This window comes from Periophthalmus magnuspinnatus, chromosome 11, assembly GCF_009829125.3.
Source record: "Periophthalmus magnuspinnatus isolate fPerMag1 chromosome 11, fPerMag1.2.pri, whole genome shotgun sequence".
In the NCBI taxonomy this organism is placed as follows: Eukaryota; Metazoa; Chordata; class Actinopteri; order Gobiiformes; family Gobiidae; genus Periophthalmus; species Periophthalmus magnuspinnatus.
In genome coordinates, this window is record NC_047136.2 from 14,774,868 (window position 1) to 14,796,543 (window position 21,676).

At 39.3% G+C, this 21,676-nt stretch overlaps 1 protein-coding gene across 1 annotated transcript in view; it reads left to right on the plus strand.

Annotated features, from left to right (window-relative positions):
• Positions 1-5,559: 5,559 nt before the first annotated feature.
• atp1a3a (ATPase Na+/K+ transporting subunit alpha 3a) overlaps positions 5,560-21,676 on the plus strand; it is a 54,235-nt gene continuing 38,118 nt past the window's right edge. The window contains 2 exon segments of the mRNA XM_055225155.1: positions 5,560-5,739; positions 5,816-5,953. Of these exon segments, the coding sequence (XP_055081130.1) occupies positions 5,948-5,953 (6 nt within the window). The 5' untranslated portion in view covers positions 5,560-5,739; positions 5,816-5,947.

The following is a 21,676-nucleotide window of genomic DNA, read 5'->3' on the forward strand; positions in this document are numbered from 1 at the left end:
AGTTCCAGATGACATCACAACATTCTATTGGACAATAATATTTTATACAGATGGGGGCAGTAAATATTGTTATAATGCAAGTATATGTAGTAATAAAGTGAGTTCTCGGGTCTGATCACTAATAGAAATGAGCAGTTTCAACATTTATGAACTGACTTTTTGGAAATCTCATGACAAACTACAGTCTAATCAATAGGGGAAAAATGTCTCTTGCCCCATCCAAGAGTATGACATAATTCACATTTTAGAATCTGAAAACCACCAATTTGGGATGGGAACAATGGCAGCGCGATTTCCGCTCCTGTGTCTCCTATCTTCCTAAAATACTCAGTGGTGACTGTCTGTTTCACTTTCATAACCATTCTTACGTTTGATTTTGTATTTTGTGGTTTCTTTGTTGATTCATTCTGCTCAATCATTTTATTGATTAATCTTGATGTTTTTCGTTTGTTAGAGACAGAGCTACCTGACGGATGTTTCCATAGTAACCAGATCAGTGAAAAGCAATTCTTTCTCTCTCTGTCTCTCCCCTTTTCTCTCTCCCTCTCACGCTCTCTCCCTTCTTCTCTATGTCTCTCCCTCCCCCCTCTCTCTTCCCCTGTCTCTCATGTCTCCTTTCTCTCTGTCCTTCAATATTTCTCTCCTTCTCTCCCCTCTCTCTCTACCTCGCTCTTTCTCTCCCCCTCTCACTCTTCTTCCCTGCCTTTCTCTCTCTCCCTCTCTCACTCTGTCTCCCTCTCTCACTCTGTCTCCCTCTCTCTGTATATCTGGCTCTCTCTCTCTTTCTCTCCCACTCTCTCTCCCTCTTTCTCTCCTTCTCTCTCTCCATCCCTCTCTCTCTCTTCCTTCCCCCCTCTCTTTCTGTCTTCCTCCCTCTTTCTCCCTCTCTCTCTCTGCACTTACACTGTTTTCGCTCTTGCACTCCAAAAGCTTTAAAACAGCATTGATTTAACATACCCATTACCAAACCTTTTGTTTCTTTGTTTAGATTCCAACTGGGGACTATTTGTCAGTGAGACATCAGTAATGCAATGAAGGAAGGGGATAAATGTAACAGAAAATTATACTAGCAGTGAAGAGGAGAGGGAGAGTCTGAGGAGGCTACTGGTAAGAAGCATTGGAGGACTTCCAGTGCTTGGAGAACACCACAGTATGTAGTAGTAATCAAAACTAGTAGGCTGTGATTAGCTGACAATAACAGACATGAGGTAATGATAGGGTCTGTCAGGTTCAGATTATGCATACACTTAATTTTATTCATTTAAAAGGGCCAAAATACACTATCTTGTTTCCTCATCAAAAACATACAACCAAGTTGTGATTTTGTTGTTTGAGACACAAATCATGCATATTTAGGCTGACTTCTTCTCTCAAAAAACCCCCCAAAAAACTCTGTTCCACCTTGTGATGTCACATGGTAATACATGAAGTGCTCCACTGTGTCTTTTAACTCCATACACTTTCACTAAAAGTATTTGGGTGATTTCAGCCCTGGAATTTCCTGTTTCTACTGAACAAAAGGTAAAAGGAGCTGTTAACTTGAAAACTACTGCTTCATGACATCACAAGGTGGAACAGAGCATTTTGAGTTTTGGAGATGTAGACATATAGGCCTAATAATAAAGGGTTACTCAAATATGTGTGAATGAAACAAAACACAACTCCAGGTCTGTTTTTGATGAGGTAACAACATTATAACAACAGGAGCTCACAACAGTTAAACATAAGACCTTTAAAGGTGTACTCTGTAACATATCTGGAGGGAAGCATGCCACCTGTTTGTCTCCATGGAGATGTTATTGATTTGCCTGAAATGTTCTGCAGTAGCTAAAACATTTCTGTCTCCATGGACACAGACACCAGGATCTGTGGAGAGGCACACTCTAACAATAAGACTGCATGTTTTTACATGTATTTGTGAGCAATGAAAAACAGCTGCAACTGAATAAACATGAAACAAATCAGTTTAATGCCATTGTGTGGAACATTCCAAGGGAAGCAATAACATTTGGTAGAAGCGATAACGTTTTGGTTTGCAATATGAAGGCTAGAGGCAACGTTCCTCTGCTAGAATAAAACAGGGAGGAGAGTGTTGTGTGGGCGTCAAGGGAAAAATACACATGCAGCACAGGTTTGCAGCTGTGAAAAGCTACAGTAGTATGTGATTGAAACCTATTATATTTTTCTATCACTGTAGCACTTTTTTTGAACGATGGTCTCATAACATAATTCTTTTATCCAGTTCAAATGTAAACACAGTAATAATAATAATAAATTTAAAAAAATCATAAGATAATTTTTCCATGTGTGCACTCTTGTAGAAACTTTATTTTGAGATATTTTGTGGTATGAGATCTTGTTCTTCCTTCCCTGTCTTTTGGTAGATAGAGACATGCACATACGATAAAAGCTGCGACTGCATGCTGGCTCCAAAGACAAAAATTGTAGAAAAGAAAAAACAAATCTGTTTTGCAGTTCTTTAGAGCTTATAATGTTTTATTATTTTAATAGCACCACAATATGACGTTTCGGAGCCTTTCTGAGCCTTTCTTCAGACATCCCTTTTTCACTGTTACTTATTGTTATTTCTACTCAAGCCAGTTAAATCCCAATAAAATCTCATTCTTTATTGTGTTTTCTGCTCTCTACACAACACTATAATCTTGTATTATCCTGGAACATTTGAGTAAACAGCAGTGTCCCAGATGCCCCTCCATCCACATGCACGAAGTGATTAACATCTCCAGGGGCCTACCTTGTCTTCTGCACTAATTTAATTTAATCGGATTATTAATTTTTCATTCTCGTGGGCGACAGTAGCTCAGTTGGTAGAGTGTTTGTCCACTGATCCATAGGTTGGCGGTTCGATTCTAACTCACACAGATGCGTCGTTGTGTCCTTGGGCAAGACACTTAACCCACCTTGCCCTCAGTGTCTGCGTACACTGGTGTGTGAATGGGTGAGTGGTTCCTTGTTGTAAAGCGCTTTGAGTGCATTGAAGATAGAAAGCATAGAAAAATGTGACCGTTTACCATTTACCATTCTGTTGGTAAATAGAAGCTCACAAATGACAAAACAGCTTGAAAAATGTTTTACTTACTCAATATTCATGCATGTTTGAGTATTTTAGTAATCTTTCCCGACTCTATTCAAACCCTCCTTACGGTTAGCTGTAAGATTCTGTGCAATGCTCCGCCCACAAGCCTATGTCATCCATGCTCCCACACAACAATTCTCCATAAATATACAAAAGCATGATAGAAAACCATGATACAAAAGTGTACACAACAACTTGACAAACCCAATACAATGTGCAGTATTTTCGTTAGTGAGATGCTCAGCTGAGTGTTGTGATAGCGCTCAGTTGAGCATCGCTGTGAAGGGGGAGTGAAGGGGCACAGCGCAAAAGGAGGGAGACTCAGAGCTTCAAAAACAAAAGCTAAACTTATAAAACATGTCAATACATTGTTTTCAGGTGAATACAGCAGTTTTAATTCATATAGCTTTTATGAATTAAAACAATAAAAGGTAACATGGTGATCTAAATATGTTATGTGTTAGCAGTTATCAAATGGTGAATGGTCACATTTTTATATAGCGCTTTTCCACCTTCGAGCCACTCAAAGTCAAATCAAGGAAACACTCACTCATTCACACACACACTCATACACCAGTGTACCACTGAGGTTTAATGTTGAGAGCGGGATTCGAACTGCCAACCTTCAGGTCAGTGGACAAATACTCATCCAACTGATACAAAATGACACAAAATCTTCATAATTTATTGACTAAATTGGATTTGATGGCATATGACTAAAATCAGTATGCCCCGTGCCAATTTTAAATGTCATTATAAAGTATGTCTATTAGTCATTAGGAAACAAACCTGTTAGTCTAGCGCTGCACAGCAGCCTCTCCATGTCAGGTACCATGACTCATTGTCTGTCAGAAAAATGGGAAAGTGCAAATAGAATTCACATTTTAGTTGATGGGGACAGAAAGATTCAGAAATGTCAGAATGAATGAGCTGCAGCGATGAGAGCACAGACTAAAAACCAGGGCACGTTACAATTATAACCCAGGACAGTATCGATCTGAGTGACAACAGCGACCCACAGCAACAGAACACTGGGCTCGAGCACAGGCTGTACAGGGGGGAGGGACTTACTGCAATGTTTTAAGAAAATGTGAGTATTTTATTTCCAGCATAACTTCTATATTATTATATATGATTGACAAATGTAGTAGAATGTACTGAAGTAGCAGTAGAGGCTGAAGTAGGAGTACTTGCGGGTACTTGTCATTGTCATCCAGAAGAGAAATTTCTCTTAGGGTGATGGTCAGGTGCAGGCATTTACATTAGTCTTTGAGGTGACAATAACTCAGCTGTAGAGTGTTTGTCCACTGATCCAAAGACTGGACGTTCGATTCCAGCTCTGCTCATTGTTGGTTGCACGATCAGATCCACTGACCCACAGTTTGGAATGAATGCTGTTGATGTGTTCAAGGGCAAGACACTTAACCCAACTTGCCTCCAGTGTGTGCGTACACTGGTGTATGAATGTGTGTGTGAATGGGTGAGTAGTTGCTTGGCACTTTTAAATAATGCAAAATAGATTTAATGCCATACTGCGGAACAATCCTGGCAATAACATCATCTGAGTCCTTTTGCAGACACAGCTGTATTTGTATCATTCAAAACACTTTGTTATATTTGGTTGTATTTTAATACATGGACTAGAACAATACACTGTGCCCCTTGACAACTCCCAAAACATTCACAGTCCCTCTCCCTCACTTTCTCTTGTCTTTCACTGTTTGTGTACTCTGAAATGTTTGAACAGTATTCACATTGGCTCCATCACAGGACATCCCGGATCATGCAGTGTTATGTCTATAGCAGCTGTAACTCCCTCTAAACTCGTGGCTCTATTTGAGTTCTGAACTGTGAGCTAATTGCCTAATCTTCCTCAGCAGGTGCAGAGTACAGAAATAACACTCACAGAGACAGCCTGGCCTCCCATAGACTGTGGTATAACACTGATATCACATTGTTTCCATGAATGTCAAATGTCCTGCAATGTGAGCTGTGCTGACACTTATAAACTCCTTGTCTGCAGGTTGTCTCCTTGTTAATCTGTTATGTAATATAATATCAAAACAAACATAATGCCACAGCCAAAGTGTAAGAGTTTTACAGGGCCTATTTGTGTGCATTTAAGGTTTGCTCATGGTAGACTCATATTTAAAATCAGGTGAAAAAAGTAGTCAAATTTATTAAGCAAAGTACAGATACTTGAACAAAAAATACTCAAGTAAAAGCAACTATCACATGAAAAAATCTACTTAAGTAACCATGAGTTTCAATGTCCTTGTCCAATGTCCAAGTTTTAAATGGTTACTTTTAGTGGCAATGGGGAACATTTTCCATTACTCTGACACCCATGGGCCATGTGAATATTTTGTCGGCTCTAGTTCCTTGTACTGCGCGGAAGTGTCATCTCGGGATCCCTGCGCGCTGCGGCGGCCTGCTCTCGGCGCGCAGTGACACCGTATCCTGACAGCAGCAGCAGAGCCGGGACTCTCTGGCGCACCGGCATCAGTCTCCTCAGGCAGACCCAGACTGCGCACTCCTCCATCTCTGCACATCTCCGCACAAACTAGCGCCTTTTTCTTTTTACACACACCCTGGGCTGCTTTGCCTGTGGCTTGCATGATACTCTGCTTTGCCCCGTTATCGTAGGTCCTTTCTTATTAAAAATTTACCAGATTTACCCTTTTATTTTAGGTGGTTAACGCATTTTTTCCTCATCAGAGCTATATCCATCAACGAAGAAGCGGGTTTTCCAAATTTTTCTGCCTCACCTGCCAGCTTTAAAGCCAGATCTGTTTGAAACATCCCACTCGCAGTTCATCTTGTGAGGAAGAGCCACCTGACAACGCCAAGATGGGGGTAAGAAGCCTGCATTTAGTCATTTAACCATTCAAAATCGAAATAGTTCCCGATGTCTACAGGTTTGACATACAATCACAAAATATTCTTGCTTTTATGTGCCTTAAAATACAGTTTTAACGTTGATTAGAGACACATGGACGGTGGAGTGACATTGAACACTGAAATGCAGGAGTTATCTAAGCTAGCAACTACATTACCGTTTAGCTAATGTTGGCTCGTTTTTACCGTTTTTGAAGCAATTTTCACAACCTTTGGCTTGATGAAAACTGAAATTAACCATCAAACTCGATAAATTAAACATTAAACTCGGGGTAAAGCCTGTTGGAGTGGATTTTTGCTGGTGAATGCTGTCATTTTTGCAGAGGACGTAAGCGCCAGGTTTGTGAGTCAGTCCGCCGCATGAACGAGACCAGCGAGTAACGGAACAGGAAAGAAAAGACGACGTTTTGGACATTTTTAAACCCCCAAAACGACCATTTACGAACCATAACAACATAAATACCAGTTGTGTTGTGTTTGAGACAGTCAAAATTAAAACCCCGCGCTTAAATGTTAACAAACTCGAGCAATATTTGATGATTTTTGTTATACGAAATCTGGTTAATGGTTACTCGAGTACGCATCAATTTCATTTCAATACAATATTTATGATGCCCGCGGTCTTAAAACGTCCACAAATGTTGAATCAATGTTGTAAAGACCCATTGGCCAACTGTCAAACGATTATTTTCGCATTTTATATTGTTGATTTTCGTTTGGGGTATGAAAAAGTAACGTGACGCCCGTTGCAAACCAGTATATGAGTTTTACCGCGTTCAACCGTGGTAAAACATATTGTGCATGGTTAGATTTACACATCTGGTTTTGCAGAGGTGAACAAACTGTACTACTGAAACCCTGCTTGCATACGTGTCATGATACAGCAATATGGGGTGCTGGGGACATAGGTGAACTTCTAAATGTCATTAGTTTGATGGAGAACATGCGCGTAAAGATCAGCCTTTGGGTCACTGTGGAGTGGATATAAAGCACATCCCAGACTGCAGAGGAGCATGTCATCATTGCAAGTCTGACTGCAGTAACTCGTAATTTCAGGACCCACCTCTGCAGCCGCTGTCTTGGCACCTGTTAGGACGGGAGCAGAGGATATAAATCGTTAAATTACTAAAATGTGTCATTAGGAAGCTGGATGTTGAGGTAGAGATGTATAGATTGTAAAGAATTGAAGATAAAAGCATAATGTTATTGATAATAATAGCTTTTTCTTATGTTACACTCTGGATAGTGCAGATGTAAAGGGTGTGTATATGTGTTCAAATTCCAATATAGTCCAGGGCAGACCCCACCATTACAACTAAACAACCACTTGTTCATGGGTTGAAGCTATATGCAACATTTTCTCAATAAAAAGATAGGATATTCTGTTTTGAATTGATAATCACTATGGCAACAATCCTAATTTCTTGTCATTCTGAAACCCATGGATAGGCAGGTCCATGGTATAAATCTCCGGCTGATCACGTTTTTCTTCACATCATATAGGACATCCTGTTCTAGACACAAAATTTAGCCCTCTGTGATGCCATTCTCATATTACATTAAATTCAGCATATAAGGTTTTTTTACACAAGGGTCTGGCTTGGTAAATGTCATTAATTTATCATTCTAGTTTGTGGGTTAAAATCATGCAGGCGGCAGTGGCTAACATGCTATCAGGAATGCTACAGCTGTATTTGTGATGTCATTGACTGGGATTATGATGGGGGAGTCTCCTGGTCGGCTGCATGCCCTGGTTTGATGGGCACGGCGAGGGGAGGAGGAGTAGGAGGGGAGAGGAGGTGGGGGATGGGTGGGGGTCGGTAGTGTGTAATGCTGTCCACTATATAATGCCGTAGGGGAAACCGTGCTCTCAGCTTTGGAGGGACAGAAAGAGAAGCAGGAGATAGTGGAAATCCCATGTCCCGAAGCCTAAGGGGGAGCAGAGGGGGTAGGGGAGGGTGATGTACGTGACACCGCTGGGCTGAATTGATCCGGGCCGATCGCTCAGTGGGATGGCATTGCATGGGACAGACTGTTTTTGAGGCTTTTCCATGTGTTCACTAACAATAAAGACACTCTGCTTTTTTTGTTCAATTAGTTAATTTTGAGGTTGCTATGGGAACCAGTTGCACAGTGATTTGGCAGTTTTTTTAATCCCAGATTCCCTACCTGTTGCAAACAATCACATACATTATAAGGAAAAGAGAGAGAGAGGAGGAGAACAGAGAGTTGATGGATTCGGAGAAGAAGAAAAGTGATGATGCAGAAGAAATGCATCAGGTGTTACCCATAATGCATTTGCTGTGAAAGCGTTGTGGAACAGCCAATCAGAGCGCAGAGCTGTGACAGGCTACACTTCAGATCTGCACGTGGAGAAGAGTGCTCTCAACATTGATGATGATAAATCTTTTATAGCAAGCATAATGATAACAATTACATGTACTGTACTTCATAGGGAAACTCTTTTTACAACAACCTTAGCTGTTGTAGGCTCTGTTATATTACCTTACTTTGCAAAAAAAAATCAAATACACCCAACCAGGACAATATTTCTCCCATCAGTTGCCTGTGCATAGAACAGAATCCTTTTCACAACATATAATTAATGCCCAATATTTGTAACAAAATAGTTTGACTGGTAGAATATGTGTTCAATATGGATCACACGTAACTGTAAAAAAGACTGTTGCCATGATAATTAACAACTTAAAACTAAATATTTCCTCAAATTGTTCCTTAATAGGAAGCTGAAACTCATCGAGTAGAGAAAACACCTAGGGATGCACTGATCAAGCTTTTTCTGTTCAGATACTGATTTCGATACTGTAGCTATAAACATCTGCTCTCAATAGATAAGAGTATAGAGATGTATTATTAGCTTTAAAAAAAAATCAAAAGACAGAACTCGTCAAGATGTGTTATGCAGCTGTTATTTATCTCACAAATAACCACAAAACAGCTTAGTTTAAAGTTCAAAAATTTCATCAATGTATGTTGGCTGAACCAATATTTAAGAGCTGATATATCTGATCCAGCAAATTTTTCAGTATTGGCGCCAATATCGAATACCAGCATTGAATCCCTGTCTCCCTAGGAAACACTGGGGCGAATATTAATCTACATGGCAAAATTAAACTGACTGACTTAAATGACTGCAGTGAAGCCATTAAAAGGTTAATAGGTTCACAATAAGATAAGAGTACTCTGTGTTTGGTATTTTCCCTGTGGAGGTCACTATAGCCAATTGTCTGCTGCCAACAAAATATGAGTTCTATGTTGAGATGTTTAGATAGCTTGTGATACTTGTATTTTACATGTAGTAAGTGTGCAGTGTTAAAAGCAGGCAGCGATACATTAGCTGTGATGAATGAGTTGCATAATTACGTTCCAGCTCGTCAATATCCCCATCACTGTTTTACTATTGAGTGCTATCATGTGCTGGTCCATCTGTCTCTAGTGTGTACGTTAGATCTATACTGATGCCTTTCACATTCAGCACAGCGTCACGCCTTATATGGTCACCTCGCTCGGTCCACTTCCTGTGTGAGCTGGGGTTCAGATGACATCACAGCATTGTTTGTCTTTTGTGTAATTAAAATTTGGACAGGCATAATGATAATTGTTTAATATTATTTATTTATAACTTTTCTTACTTTTTTTACATACAACATGAAACACACAAACGAACAGTACAGGTTACAGGCTGGTCTAGAAAACATCTATATAAAATATTCCAATCCAGGATCCATAAAAGTGTGTAGTGGTTCAAGTCCAAAGTGGTTGTCCATTTGAGTCTATTTGAGATTTAAGTCCAATTGCTTCCAGTGGCTTCTTCCATCTGTCCATGAAGAGCTGAGAATTTCCATCAATATAATATCCAAGTTTGATCATAGACAAGAGGTCAGACATCAGAGATTTCCACAGGGAAACAGAGGGAGGATCATCACCCACCCACTTTACCATAATGCTCTTCCTAGCCATCATTAAGAATGATTGAACAATATGCTCATGTTGTGCCAGTGAAGGAGGGATAAGTCCCAGTAAACACATCATTGGGTTTCCTGCCACCTGCTGACCTATAGCTTTACTAATATTGGCACAGACTTCATTCCAAAATGTTTGGATGTAAGCACATTCCCATAAACAGTGGTACCTCGTGCCCACATGAATTTTACACTTTTGACAATTTGGCGATGTACCCACATTGTACTTACTATAAATATTTGGAGAAATATATACATTATGCAGAATATTGTACTGCAGTTCTTTAAACCTATTACAAATGGAGATTTTAGATGGCAAGGTTAGGATTTTATCCCATTGCTGTGAATCAACTTCACTTTTAAGCAAAATTCCCCAAGATTTTCTTAACCATGCCAATTTATCCACACTGAGGGAATATATTTCCAAATAAAACTTAGATATAAAATGCTTATGCTCTTTATTATTAATGAGAAATACCTCCAGATGATACAACTCTGGTGTAAGCTTAAGAGATTTAGCTTTTTGCTGTACATAATGCCTTAATTGCAAATATTTATAGAAATCTTTATTTGGTAAAGAATATTGAGATTTCAGGAATTCAAAAGATTTGAATTCTCCCCTTGTAAAGAGATCAAAAAACCTATGAATCCCAGCAATGTGCCATCCTGTAAAACTTGTTCCTATAGTTTGTGGCAATAGGTCCTGATTATTTATCAAAGTCGATAAAATGTGGAATGGCTGATTACTTTTAAACAGTTTTCTTAGTCTTCCCCACGCCCATAGGGCATTATAGAGTAGAGGATTACCTTTAACTGTATCTGTTACACTGTTTAGTTTGCTCCCCAACAAGTTGACAGGTGATGATGGTTTGCACAAAACAACCTCAATATTCAACCAGGGCAGGTCTGCATTTTCATGTATCCAGACAGAAATAATCCTAGCTTGCATTGAAAGGACATAATACTCTACATTAGGTAGGCCCCATCCTCCTTGTTCTTTGGGCAACTGAAGTGTCTCTAACTTGAGTTTCGGTTTCCTTCCTGCCCAAATAAAGTCCACCATTGCTTTGTTAATTACTTTTATATCTTCAGACTTTAAAATCACAAAGAGCATACTAGTAGGGTACAATATTTTGGGTAGGATAATCATTTTTATAAGATTAATTCGTCCCAGGAATGAGATTGGTAGAGCCTTCCATCTTGTCAACATCTCACTAAGACCCACAATCATTCCATTAATGTTTTCTTTGTATAAAAGACTCAATGTTGGTGTAACCTTAACTCCCAGGTATATAAAACCTGACGGCTCCCAGCGAAAGGGCTTAACATATTTAGGCTCAACATTTCCTGAATCTGCCAGAGTCATAATAACAGATTTATCAAAGTTCACTTTGTATCCGGATATAAGGCCAAACTCTTCGACACAGCTAATCAGTACTGGTAGAGATTTAGAAGGATCAGTCAATGTCAGAAGGATGTCATCTGCATACAACAGTATTTTATGTTCTTTATCCCCAATTGTGACCCCATGAAGATTTGGATTTTGTCTAATGGCCATAGCCAGGGGTTCAATGGCCAAAGCGAAGAGTAATGGTGACAAGGGGCTGCCCTGAGCTGTACCCCTGCCTAGTTCAAAAGGAGGGGACAGCAGGCCATTAGTTAAAACAGAGGCCGCTGGTGCTTTGTATAGTAATTTGATCCAATTCACAAAATTTGGTCCAAAGCCGAATCTTCCCATTATTTCAAAGACATACTCCCATTCAATTCTATCAAACGCCTTTTCGGCATCCATAGAAACTACCGCACCAGGCATTTTATTACAGTTAACAAAGTGAATAATATTGAACAGGCGCCTCGTATTATAGTAAGAGTTTCTGCCCTTAATGAAACCTGTTTGATCAGCTTCCACTAATGAACACATTACTTTCTCCAACCTGAGAGCAAGAATTTTTGAAAGTATTTTATTATCAACACCAAGAAGGCTGATGGGTCTGTATGATGAACATAATTCTACATTTTTACTCTTTTTAGGTATAAGTGTAATGTTAGCCTGATACATAGATTTAGGGAGCCTGGCTTCTTCAAAAGATTTATTATAAACTCTAAGTAATAAGCTGCCTATTTTCGCCTTCATGGTTTTAAAAAACTCTACTGGAAAGCCGTCAGGCCCAGGACATTTCCCAGACTGAAGTGTAGATATTGCTTTGTCCACCTCTAGCTGAGTTATAGGTGACTCCAACATATTAAGTTGACTATCAGATAGCTTGGGAAATTCCAGGTTATCCAGAAAAAAACCTGATTTAAGCCTTGAAGTGTCACTCTCAGAACTATACAATTTTATGTAAAAATCTCTGAAGCTTGTGTTAATCTCTCTGTTTCCTACACACCTCACGTTATTAGAGTCCATAATTGCTGTTATAAAAGTATTTGAAGGAGCATTTCTTGCAATACGAGCTAGAAAACGGTTGGGCTTATTAGCTGATTCATACATCCTATGTTTGGCAAACTGAATATCTTTTTCAGCCTTACGTGTTATTAAGTTAGTCAAAGTTGTTCTAATCACTTTGAGCTCAGTTAGTGTTTCAGATGACTGTGTTTCATAATAGTGTTTCTCTAGTTGTTTTAAGGTGTTTTCCAGTTCCAGTTGTCTTGCTAAACTTTCTTTTTTCTTATTAGCTGTAAACGAGAGAATCATACCTCTCATATAAGCCTTATAGCAGTCCCACAAGGTTCTTGAGTCAATCCCTTCATTATCGTTGCACTCTAGAAACAATGTTGTTTGCTCTGTTATGAATTTCACAAATGTATCATCTAAAAAGAGCAGTGTATTCATTCTCCAGGACACAGATCGCTCGATAACCCGCAAGGGCTGCATACTGAGGAATACAGGGGCATGATCAGAGAGACCCAAAGGGCCTATAGCTACCTGTTCAACCAGTTGACATATACGTTTTGATAGGAAAATATAATCTATACGGGATGCCGACATATGAGGATATGAATGGAAAGTAAAATGTTTCAGGAGTGGATTATGATGCCGCCAAATATCAACGAGATCTACTTCATTAAGAATTTGCAAAAGTGCTTTAGAATTCCTAGTTAAAGTAGATTGTGGAGGAAGTCTGTCCAACTCTGGGGACAACACACAGTTAAAGTCCCCTGCCAGTATTACATTATCACATTCCATGTCCATCAATTGCCCAAGTAACACTGTATAAAACTCCTCATCCTGTATGTTTGGGGCATAAACATTACCAAGAAGAACATTTTCCCCATATAACACACCTTTTACAAAAATATACCTTCCTTCTTTGTCCTTATGGGTAACTATAGCAGTAAATGGGAGGTTCTTATGTATTAAGGTTAAGACACCTCTTTTATTTGTAGAGTAAGATGAATAGAAAACTTGACCCACCCATTCTCTGCAGTACTTCCTATGCTCGTCATCAGTAAGATGAGTTTCTTGCAGGAAAGCAATTTGGACTGAATCTTTTTTCAAGGTATTCAGAATGGACTTTTTCTTAACAACATTATTGGACCCCTTTACATTCCAAGTGGTTACCTTTAGTGACATATTAAATATAATTTATGTAAATATTGTTTGTTTTTTTTGTTTGTTTTTTTTGTTTGTTTTTTAACCTGCCAAATATACAATAAACCAGCCTGCAACCCCAAACCTAAACTCCACAGAACTAGTACCAGGCAAAACCTCAACACAAGGCCTGGACCAAACAACCCTCTCATAAGAGATGAGATAAAAAAAAAAAATATATATATAATAATAATTAATAACAATAATAAAATAACAAATATGAAAACAAAACAAAAACCAAAAGCAACGAACTAGGTGTACCCTACTCCAAAGTACAGCTATAAGGGGAATTCTAAAACACCCCGCACCGGATAAAATCAAGCATACACATAGTGGCTCGTTAATAATCAACTAATGCTACAGTAATAAGCCTCAGGAATCGATTTGCGTTGTAAGTATGAATCGTTGCACCTCCATTTATTTGGTTCCCGGCAGGTTCATCACGTAGTCCTTCATCTCCTTTGTGGTCTTGAGGGAGAGACTGGAGCCATCGGGGTTGAATATCTTGACAATAGCTGGATACAAAAAGGAATATCTGACCCCCGCGTCTCGGAGCGCTCTCCGTGCATCAGCGGACTCCTGTCTCTTCTTCGCCACGGCCGCTGAGAAATCCTGGTAGAAGGACACTGTACCTGTTGCCGTCACCACGTTACCTTTCGCCCTCGCAGCACGGAGAATCCTCTGCGCATCAGCATAATAGTGCAGCCGAACCAAGACAACGCGCGGTCCCGCCGCGCCCGCACGTCTCAGCTGTGGGCCACTGCGGTGCGCTCTATCGACTACCATATCCCGCTGCAAGCCCAGGACCTCTGGTATCCACTTTTGAAAAAAAACCACTGGCGAAGCACCCTCCGCACCCTCTTGCAGCCCAATGATTCTTACGTTCTGCCTACGGCTCTGATTCTCAAAACTTTCCAGTCTCTCCAGTGCTCTCTGAAGCTGGGCCTCTAAAGCACTAATACGGGGCTCGCTCGTGACCGCGGCATCCTCCAGATCCGACACCCTCTGTTCCACCGTATCCATCCTCTCGATCAGACTGTCGAATTTACCAGAGAGCTCATTCAAAGGTTTCAGCTTGTCATCCAATATTTGGGATATATTAGCAGTAACCTTATCCACGATAGAATCGTTTTCCTCTCGATGGTCACTCGCTAGGCCTGCGTCCTCGGTGTCGCCCATGACCTCGTCCGCTTGGCTGTTGCTTGCTAACATGTCGTTACAGCTAGCTTTAGCCTTAGGTCCGCGTTTGCCCATTTCTCTCTTCTTACTTGTGCCAGATTGTTTGAAAAAGTCATCTAACGACATCACACACCCAGTGAGGCAATTTATATTCAAAACGAGTCAGAAATTCCTATTTAACAAGACATCCGGTGCAGAGCCGAAAAACACACGTCTACTCAGCTCGGCGCATCGCCGGAACCCACACTGCATAATGATAATTGTTTAAGTGAAGATTTTTGAAGCAGTTGGATACAGTTCTTCCCATGGAACTACTAATGAGACTAGAGGGCACATCTGACATCTGAGTGTCATTTCCTCATTTGAATAATTTTAGTAAACAATTAACTCTGATTAAACTGTACTTTCAAAAGGCAAATTCACTTGTCTCTTTTTTAGATTTTGAACCTGTTATTACAAATTATCTGTAATCCTGTTGTTTTATGTGTTGATTTGGATATTTTAAATCCATATATTGAACCTGATCTGTTTAAGTCATTGTCATATTGCCCACCGCATGTGTCTCCAACTGAGTACCACTATTATATTAATGGTAATGCTGTAATCATTTCTTCTCAGCCATACAACATGTTGAGTAATGACAGTCTTGCATAACTATTAAGATCTACATTAAAAATCAAATAGGCTTGTTGCACTGGCTTTAATCACTTAAATGGCCTCATGGGATTGGCTGTTGCTAAGACACCACTAACCCCCATCTCTCAGGGCAACGAGATGCTGTTAGTCACAATTTGTCACTACTTTTCTCAATCACATTCACATTGTGCCGTCAAACAACGTAATGACCTATAATGGGTAATTACTTAAAGCCACAGTATGTCACTTTTTAACCAAAAATATAATCAATTAAGTTGATTATTTTTCAAAGTTGTGAGAATAATATGTGGAAAATATAGCATATATTACATAAATGACCAAGTCTAGGTTGTCACACACGTGAGGCTCTGTGTCTGATCTCACATTTCTTGCTCTCTGTTATACAGTGTAGCGAGCCAAAAACATTAAAGTAAGCAGTATGTATTATACTCAGCCTTTACACATCTTCCTTATCACAAAATAAATGTTATTTTTTATAGTTGGATTTCTGTAAGTTCTGTGAGTTCTGTTACATTGATTAGTTTTGTTGGCTGTTGAGTCCAGTATTTGTGAGCACTATGAGGAAGAGAGGAAGCAGCGCAGCAGATGGGCAGCTGCTGTATGGAGCACATGTAAACAAACTGAAACAGGGGAGGGACCCAAGATGGAGGATGGAAGTTTTGTAAGTCACTCATGTGTGATAAACACAGGAGGAGACTGGTCTGATTAGTCACCACTGGAGCTTTGGACAGAGTAGTGAGATCCATTCAGTATGTTACTGCTGTCTTTTACTATACAAAGACTTATCTCATAGAGAGGCCACTATGCCAGATGGTACTGTCACTGTATACTCTGACCAGCTATATGAATTTAGTCATTTTTTTCTTTGGTTGTATAATTAAAAGTCATCTCCCCATGTTCATTTCGGAGACTAGGTTACTTACGTAAATGTAATTACTTACAATTACACTTAATTTGACTTATTGAATCAAAATAGTGGATTTCCAAATGTTTTCTTTCTTTCAAACAGAAACAAGCAAATATACAAGTCCATATAAAACATTAAAAAGAGGTGCAGGTGTGTGCACAAAAGTCTGTTACCAGAGTATTAAATTGTGACTGTGTCATCAACATATCCAGTTTTGCTTTTTCCATTTTTGTGAAACAAAACAGCTAAAAGCCCTCTTTCTTGTTTCAGTTCTGGTGCTGCTAGTCCTTAGACTTACAGTCATTTGAGCTGGTATTACATGTTCCGGTATCAATGATGAACAAGCAGGTGAAGTATTGTGGCAGTTTTTGAAGTAGTCCCTTATAGAAACATTTCATTTCAAACATTTGCAGTTGGATGATACTGAAATTTGTTGTCACAATTATCATATCCAAAATAATTGAGATTCACAATTATATCATAATGATTAAAGTTTCTGTTAAAAAATGCCCTGCATATGCTATAATTTCCATATTTAAACAACAGTTGTAGAATCATACTTCGCTGTAGGTGAAAATAACAGTGATCTAGAAGACATCATCACGAAGAAGTAGTTTTTTTCTGCACATTCTAGTGATACGATGGCCATCCTCACTGTTGTTGATTCTCACGATTATGTAAAATATCCCACGAACGATTATCGTCTACCCTTTTTATAATGATAAACAATATTATTTATTGTCCCATCCCTAGTCCAAATAGCCAAGCATTATAGACTTTTGCATATACAAACAATGCTGAGACTCCATCTGCTCATATAAGCTTATGCATGTTGTACTGTATTGTCAAGTGTCTCTGGGTCTTACCTCTAATTTTTCTGAGATTACTGCTATAAACAGCCTTTGACGTAGCAATGATTTGCTGAGATTAAAGTCCTGAGTGGTCCTTGAGCCTTGGCCCAGCTGGAATGAACCAGAGAATGTTGTACTGTACAGTGTGTTCAGAGACAGGGGGCATGGGGAAGTCCACAGGTCCACTCAGGAAGGCTTATGACTTCTAAAATGAGTTTCCTGATTGCGGTGGAGGGCACTACAAGGAGCTAGTTGCTAACCCCCAGACCATAACTGCCATGACATTTGTGTGTCCATAGTTTTTAGAGTGATAAAAAAATGAGCACCGTTGCCTTAAAAAATCAACAATTTAAAACCAATTCTTGTATCTTTTGAATGGTAAAAATGATCAAAATGTCGCTTTTACACAGGAAGCTGAAATCCGTGAATACAGGCCTGGAGAGTTAGCAAGGGCTGCATTCTAAAGAAGGAAACCATTTGCATCGAACTAGCAGTTAGCGTCAAAGTTGCTAACTGCGCTCGATTGGCGCCAAGTTTAGCTCTGTATTCGTGGCAAGTTTAACTCTGAAAAGATCAGAATAAGGAGTCACCCCCTTACTAGTCACTTGGTTGTTCAGTTCCATATGCGATTGTGCCCTTGATACTAAACCCAACTAGCCAGTTCCTGGATGTGCTATGACACAACACTACCCACTTCCACTCAGTCTGTAGACCAGCCTGTGGCTGTAGCTAGTGTTTCCTGAATTACAAAAATTATAAAAATCAAATGACAAAATGTTTATGGTTGGGTGCAGCCTTGCCTTCAACGCACAAAACATGAGTTCACAGCTAAATTAAATGTTTGTGCACCATGAACACACCTGTATTTCTACATGGCCTTTTTCTGCTGCAGTGGAGGTTCAGGACAAATGACCTCTCTCAAAGTCAGAGCACCAACAGAAATAAAAAAAGGTCCAGTCCATAGAGCGGACGCTCAGAGGACAGACTGAGACAAAGACTATGAAAGTGTCTCACTCAGCATGGAGGACAACGGGCTGAGTTCTGCTGCCTACATTTAGAACTATTTTTGATTCCACTTCTTCTTCTTCCAAAATTGCAGGCCAGCTACTGAAATATCATATTGTTTTGTTTATCAAATGTGGAAATAAATTGTAATAGTGAAGTAAGACCCTAAGTGTGACTGGAGTAAGAAATACAAAGCTTTATTGTCCACATTATGCAAGATTTTGTTGATTCATGTGTCTCTGCACCTGTGAATCATACGTGGAGTTACACTGGAGAGTTTGGTTAGTTATTAATGGGATGTAATGGGATGGATTATATAGTAATACAGTATAGTATGTAGGTGAATGAGGAGATGAATGATGATGCAGAGAGAGTGATGCAGAGGATTATAATTGTTCAGTGGGTTAATCTGAGCATGTAGTAAACAGCAGTAATCTGAAGGTTTAGTGACGAGGAGCTGGGGGAGCGTGGAGACTGCGACTCGACAGATGGACATACGCATGCACACACACACACACACACACACACACACACACACACACACACACACACACATACACGATTATGTACATGTACACACAGACACACAGTTAGTCGTGACCAGAGGCTTCAGACTGACTGTAGACTTATGGGAAATGAGTAAGCAGGCAAAGTGTCCTAACCTAAAAACTCAGTTTGTCTTATTTTATAGCATATTACTTCTGTCACTCTTTACCCCCTTTCACACTGCTGAAGGTCCCACAAAGACCAAAAATATTGTACAATAACTATCTTTTAATTATTGTATTTATATTTAAAACGAGGCTGAGCTCAGACCGCTCAGGCTGGGCTTGTTTGCCTACTGCAGCATTCAGTGGTGAGCAAGACCCACAGACATCTCTAGTATCTTTCCAGGACTCATCTGAGGCATAAATTCAACCACCTTTTTGTTCCAATAAAAAGATGCTCACGCATGACACCCAAGCATTGCCTTGCTCCCCTCAACTCCTCTGTGAGACTTTTTTTAATTGTTGAAGTTTTATAACGCGCTCAAAGAATTGCTTTAGTAAAACGAACGCGCACAGTAATCTTTGCTAAGCTTTATAAGCTCACTCCACACTGTGTCCCCACTGAGGACAGGGGCAGGGACCGTAATTTCAGTGATAAAAGTGAAGCAAAGGAGCTAAGTGTGGTAACATATGCAGTCAGTGGTGACAGCTGTACTGCTACTCACTATAATCTGCAGTCTCTGTACTTTAAAATGATTCTCATATGAAAGAAGAGGAGAGAAACTACATATGAATAATGAGAGAAATTTAGACAATTCTTGCTCATTTCTACAGTAAACTTACATTTACTCAATGTATGGTGTATTTTCAAGCATGATTTGCTTCCTCCTCATAAATAAATCTGTCTGCATTAAACATCTCTTAGCTGGCTAATTAAACATTAGTAAAGCATATAAATTATCTCATTAACGAGGAAAAAATATATAAATTTATTGCATGCACCCCTAAATTTTCAGTTTCTGCTCTTAAAATATTTCAGTCAGAGGATACTGTACTCTTGGAAAAAAAATGTTATCCTAGAGCCCTGGATATGGTTACATAATTAGCCGTTTTATTTAAAGACTCACCACTGAGTGCTATATGTGCATGGATGATTGCAAAAACAAGATCAATTGTGTTCAATTTGAATAGCAGCCCAGATGAAAAGAATGTAGCAATAATCATTTCCTTATGTCAAATATAGCAACATAAATCCATAAACAAAACACTATGTACCTGCTCAGTTCAAAGCATTTCCTACATTATAACATGATGTGATTCTTTACCCACCTCCATGTTTTAGTCCTAAATCAAACGACCATCAAATCAAACCAATCCCCCTAGGCCAGACTAATCCTTGTAAGAGCTTTCCCAAAATAAAATGTTCTTCTCATGAAGCAAGGTTAAACTGTTTCCACAGGTTTTACTGCTGTACATATGTTATACTGATGGTGTAAATTGCAGGTGTAGATAGTTAAAGAGGAGGTATTATGCAGATTTTTTTTTTTTTAGCTTTTTACCATACATAACGCCCTCTTCAAAAAAACATGCCTGAAGAGGTTTTAGATGTCATCCATGTATGTTTGAGTATTTGAGTGATCTCTCCCGGTCCCTGTTTGAATCCTCTTTATGTTTAGCTGTAAGATTCTGTGCAATGCTCTGCTCACAAGCCTGCATCATCCATGGTCCCTATGACAATTCTCCATAAATATACAAAAACATGATACAAAACTGTACACAGCAACTTGACAAACCTGATGCAATGTGCAGTAGTTTCATTAGCAGCAGGGGAGATTCACAAAATATATTAATATGTTGTTTTTAGCCAATATAGCGTTTTCCATATAATAAAAGGTAACATGGTGATATAAATATGTTATGTGTTAGCAGTTAATACCACATAGAAGTAAAATACCCCCTCTTTAATCTCTCCTGTCATGCCTGACCTATAGCTGCAGGTTTCTATTACTGCAGTGTTAATAGGAACATGCTTCATCCACAGCTAATGACACAAACATATTATAGAACCATGTCAGTCTGTGTGCGTGTGGGCATATAAATGGACATGGCTAACCTGCTAGCCGCCGGGTTCCATATAGGAAGTGAGCATGGGCGCGATTCCGACGCCATCAACTCTGGCTCCAAATTAATCCACTCACCGTAACTGCTACTATCAGGCTCGACATTTTATACTTAAATGTACGTATTAATATGTGCCACATGATCCTGTTGTTTTTATTTGACTATTTTGCCCGTAAATCAAGATATTAACATTAATAGCAGACCAATGAGGCACCTTCTTTCCCTGAGGTCACTCCGGCTAGTGTTAGCAACAGGTTTGATTAACAGTTTTAAGTGCTCAGTTCCTGCTAAACCAGTGGTGCGGGCAGGAAGGGGCATTAACTTCACCAGCCTTACTCCGGATTTGCTCTTTGGTTGCTATGATGCTCATGGTCGGAGTTACAAATATGGTACTGAGCTCCAAATTCATCCCTTTGACTACTACAAATGACAAACTTCATTTGATTGAAGCTGAACGCTAGGGTGACCTCACACTCCCTTAGTCCACTTCTTTATAGTCTATGATCACCATCAAAACATGTCGAATAAATAGTAAAAACAATAAGATATATTTTCTTATATCATTTCTTGAATCTTATATTTAGCATTTGAGGGTTGCTGAGTGGTTGCTCTACATCTGTTTCCAGGCAAGATTGTTCCCTGAAAATTTTTGTGTCTGCTATCACACCCTGCATGAATATCACAATCAAACGTGTATTGTTAATACTTTTACATAAGTGAAATTTACTTTGTGAACTTTGCTATAAATTAAGATAAATTTGTGGGCCTTGCTATTTAAATGCTAAATATTGGTATATGCAAATATTGGTTATCGGTCACAGCAGATGGTCAAAAATATCGGTATCGGCTCAAAAGAAAAAAAATCCAAATGGGCCCATCCCTAATTCATAGTAGAAAT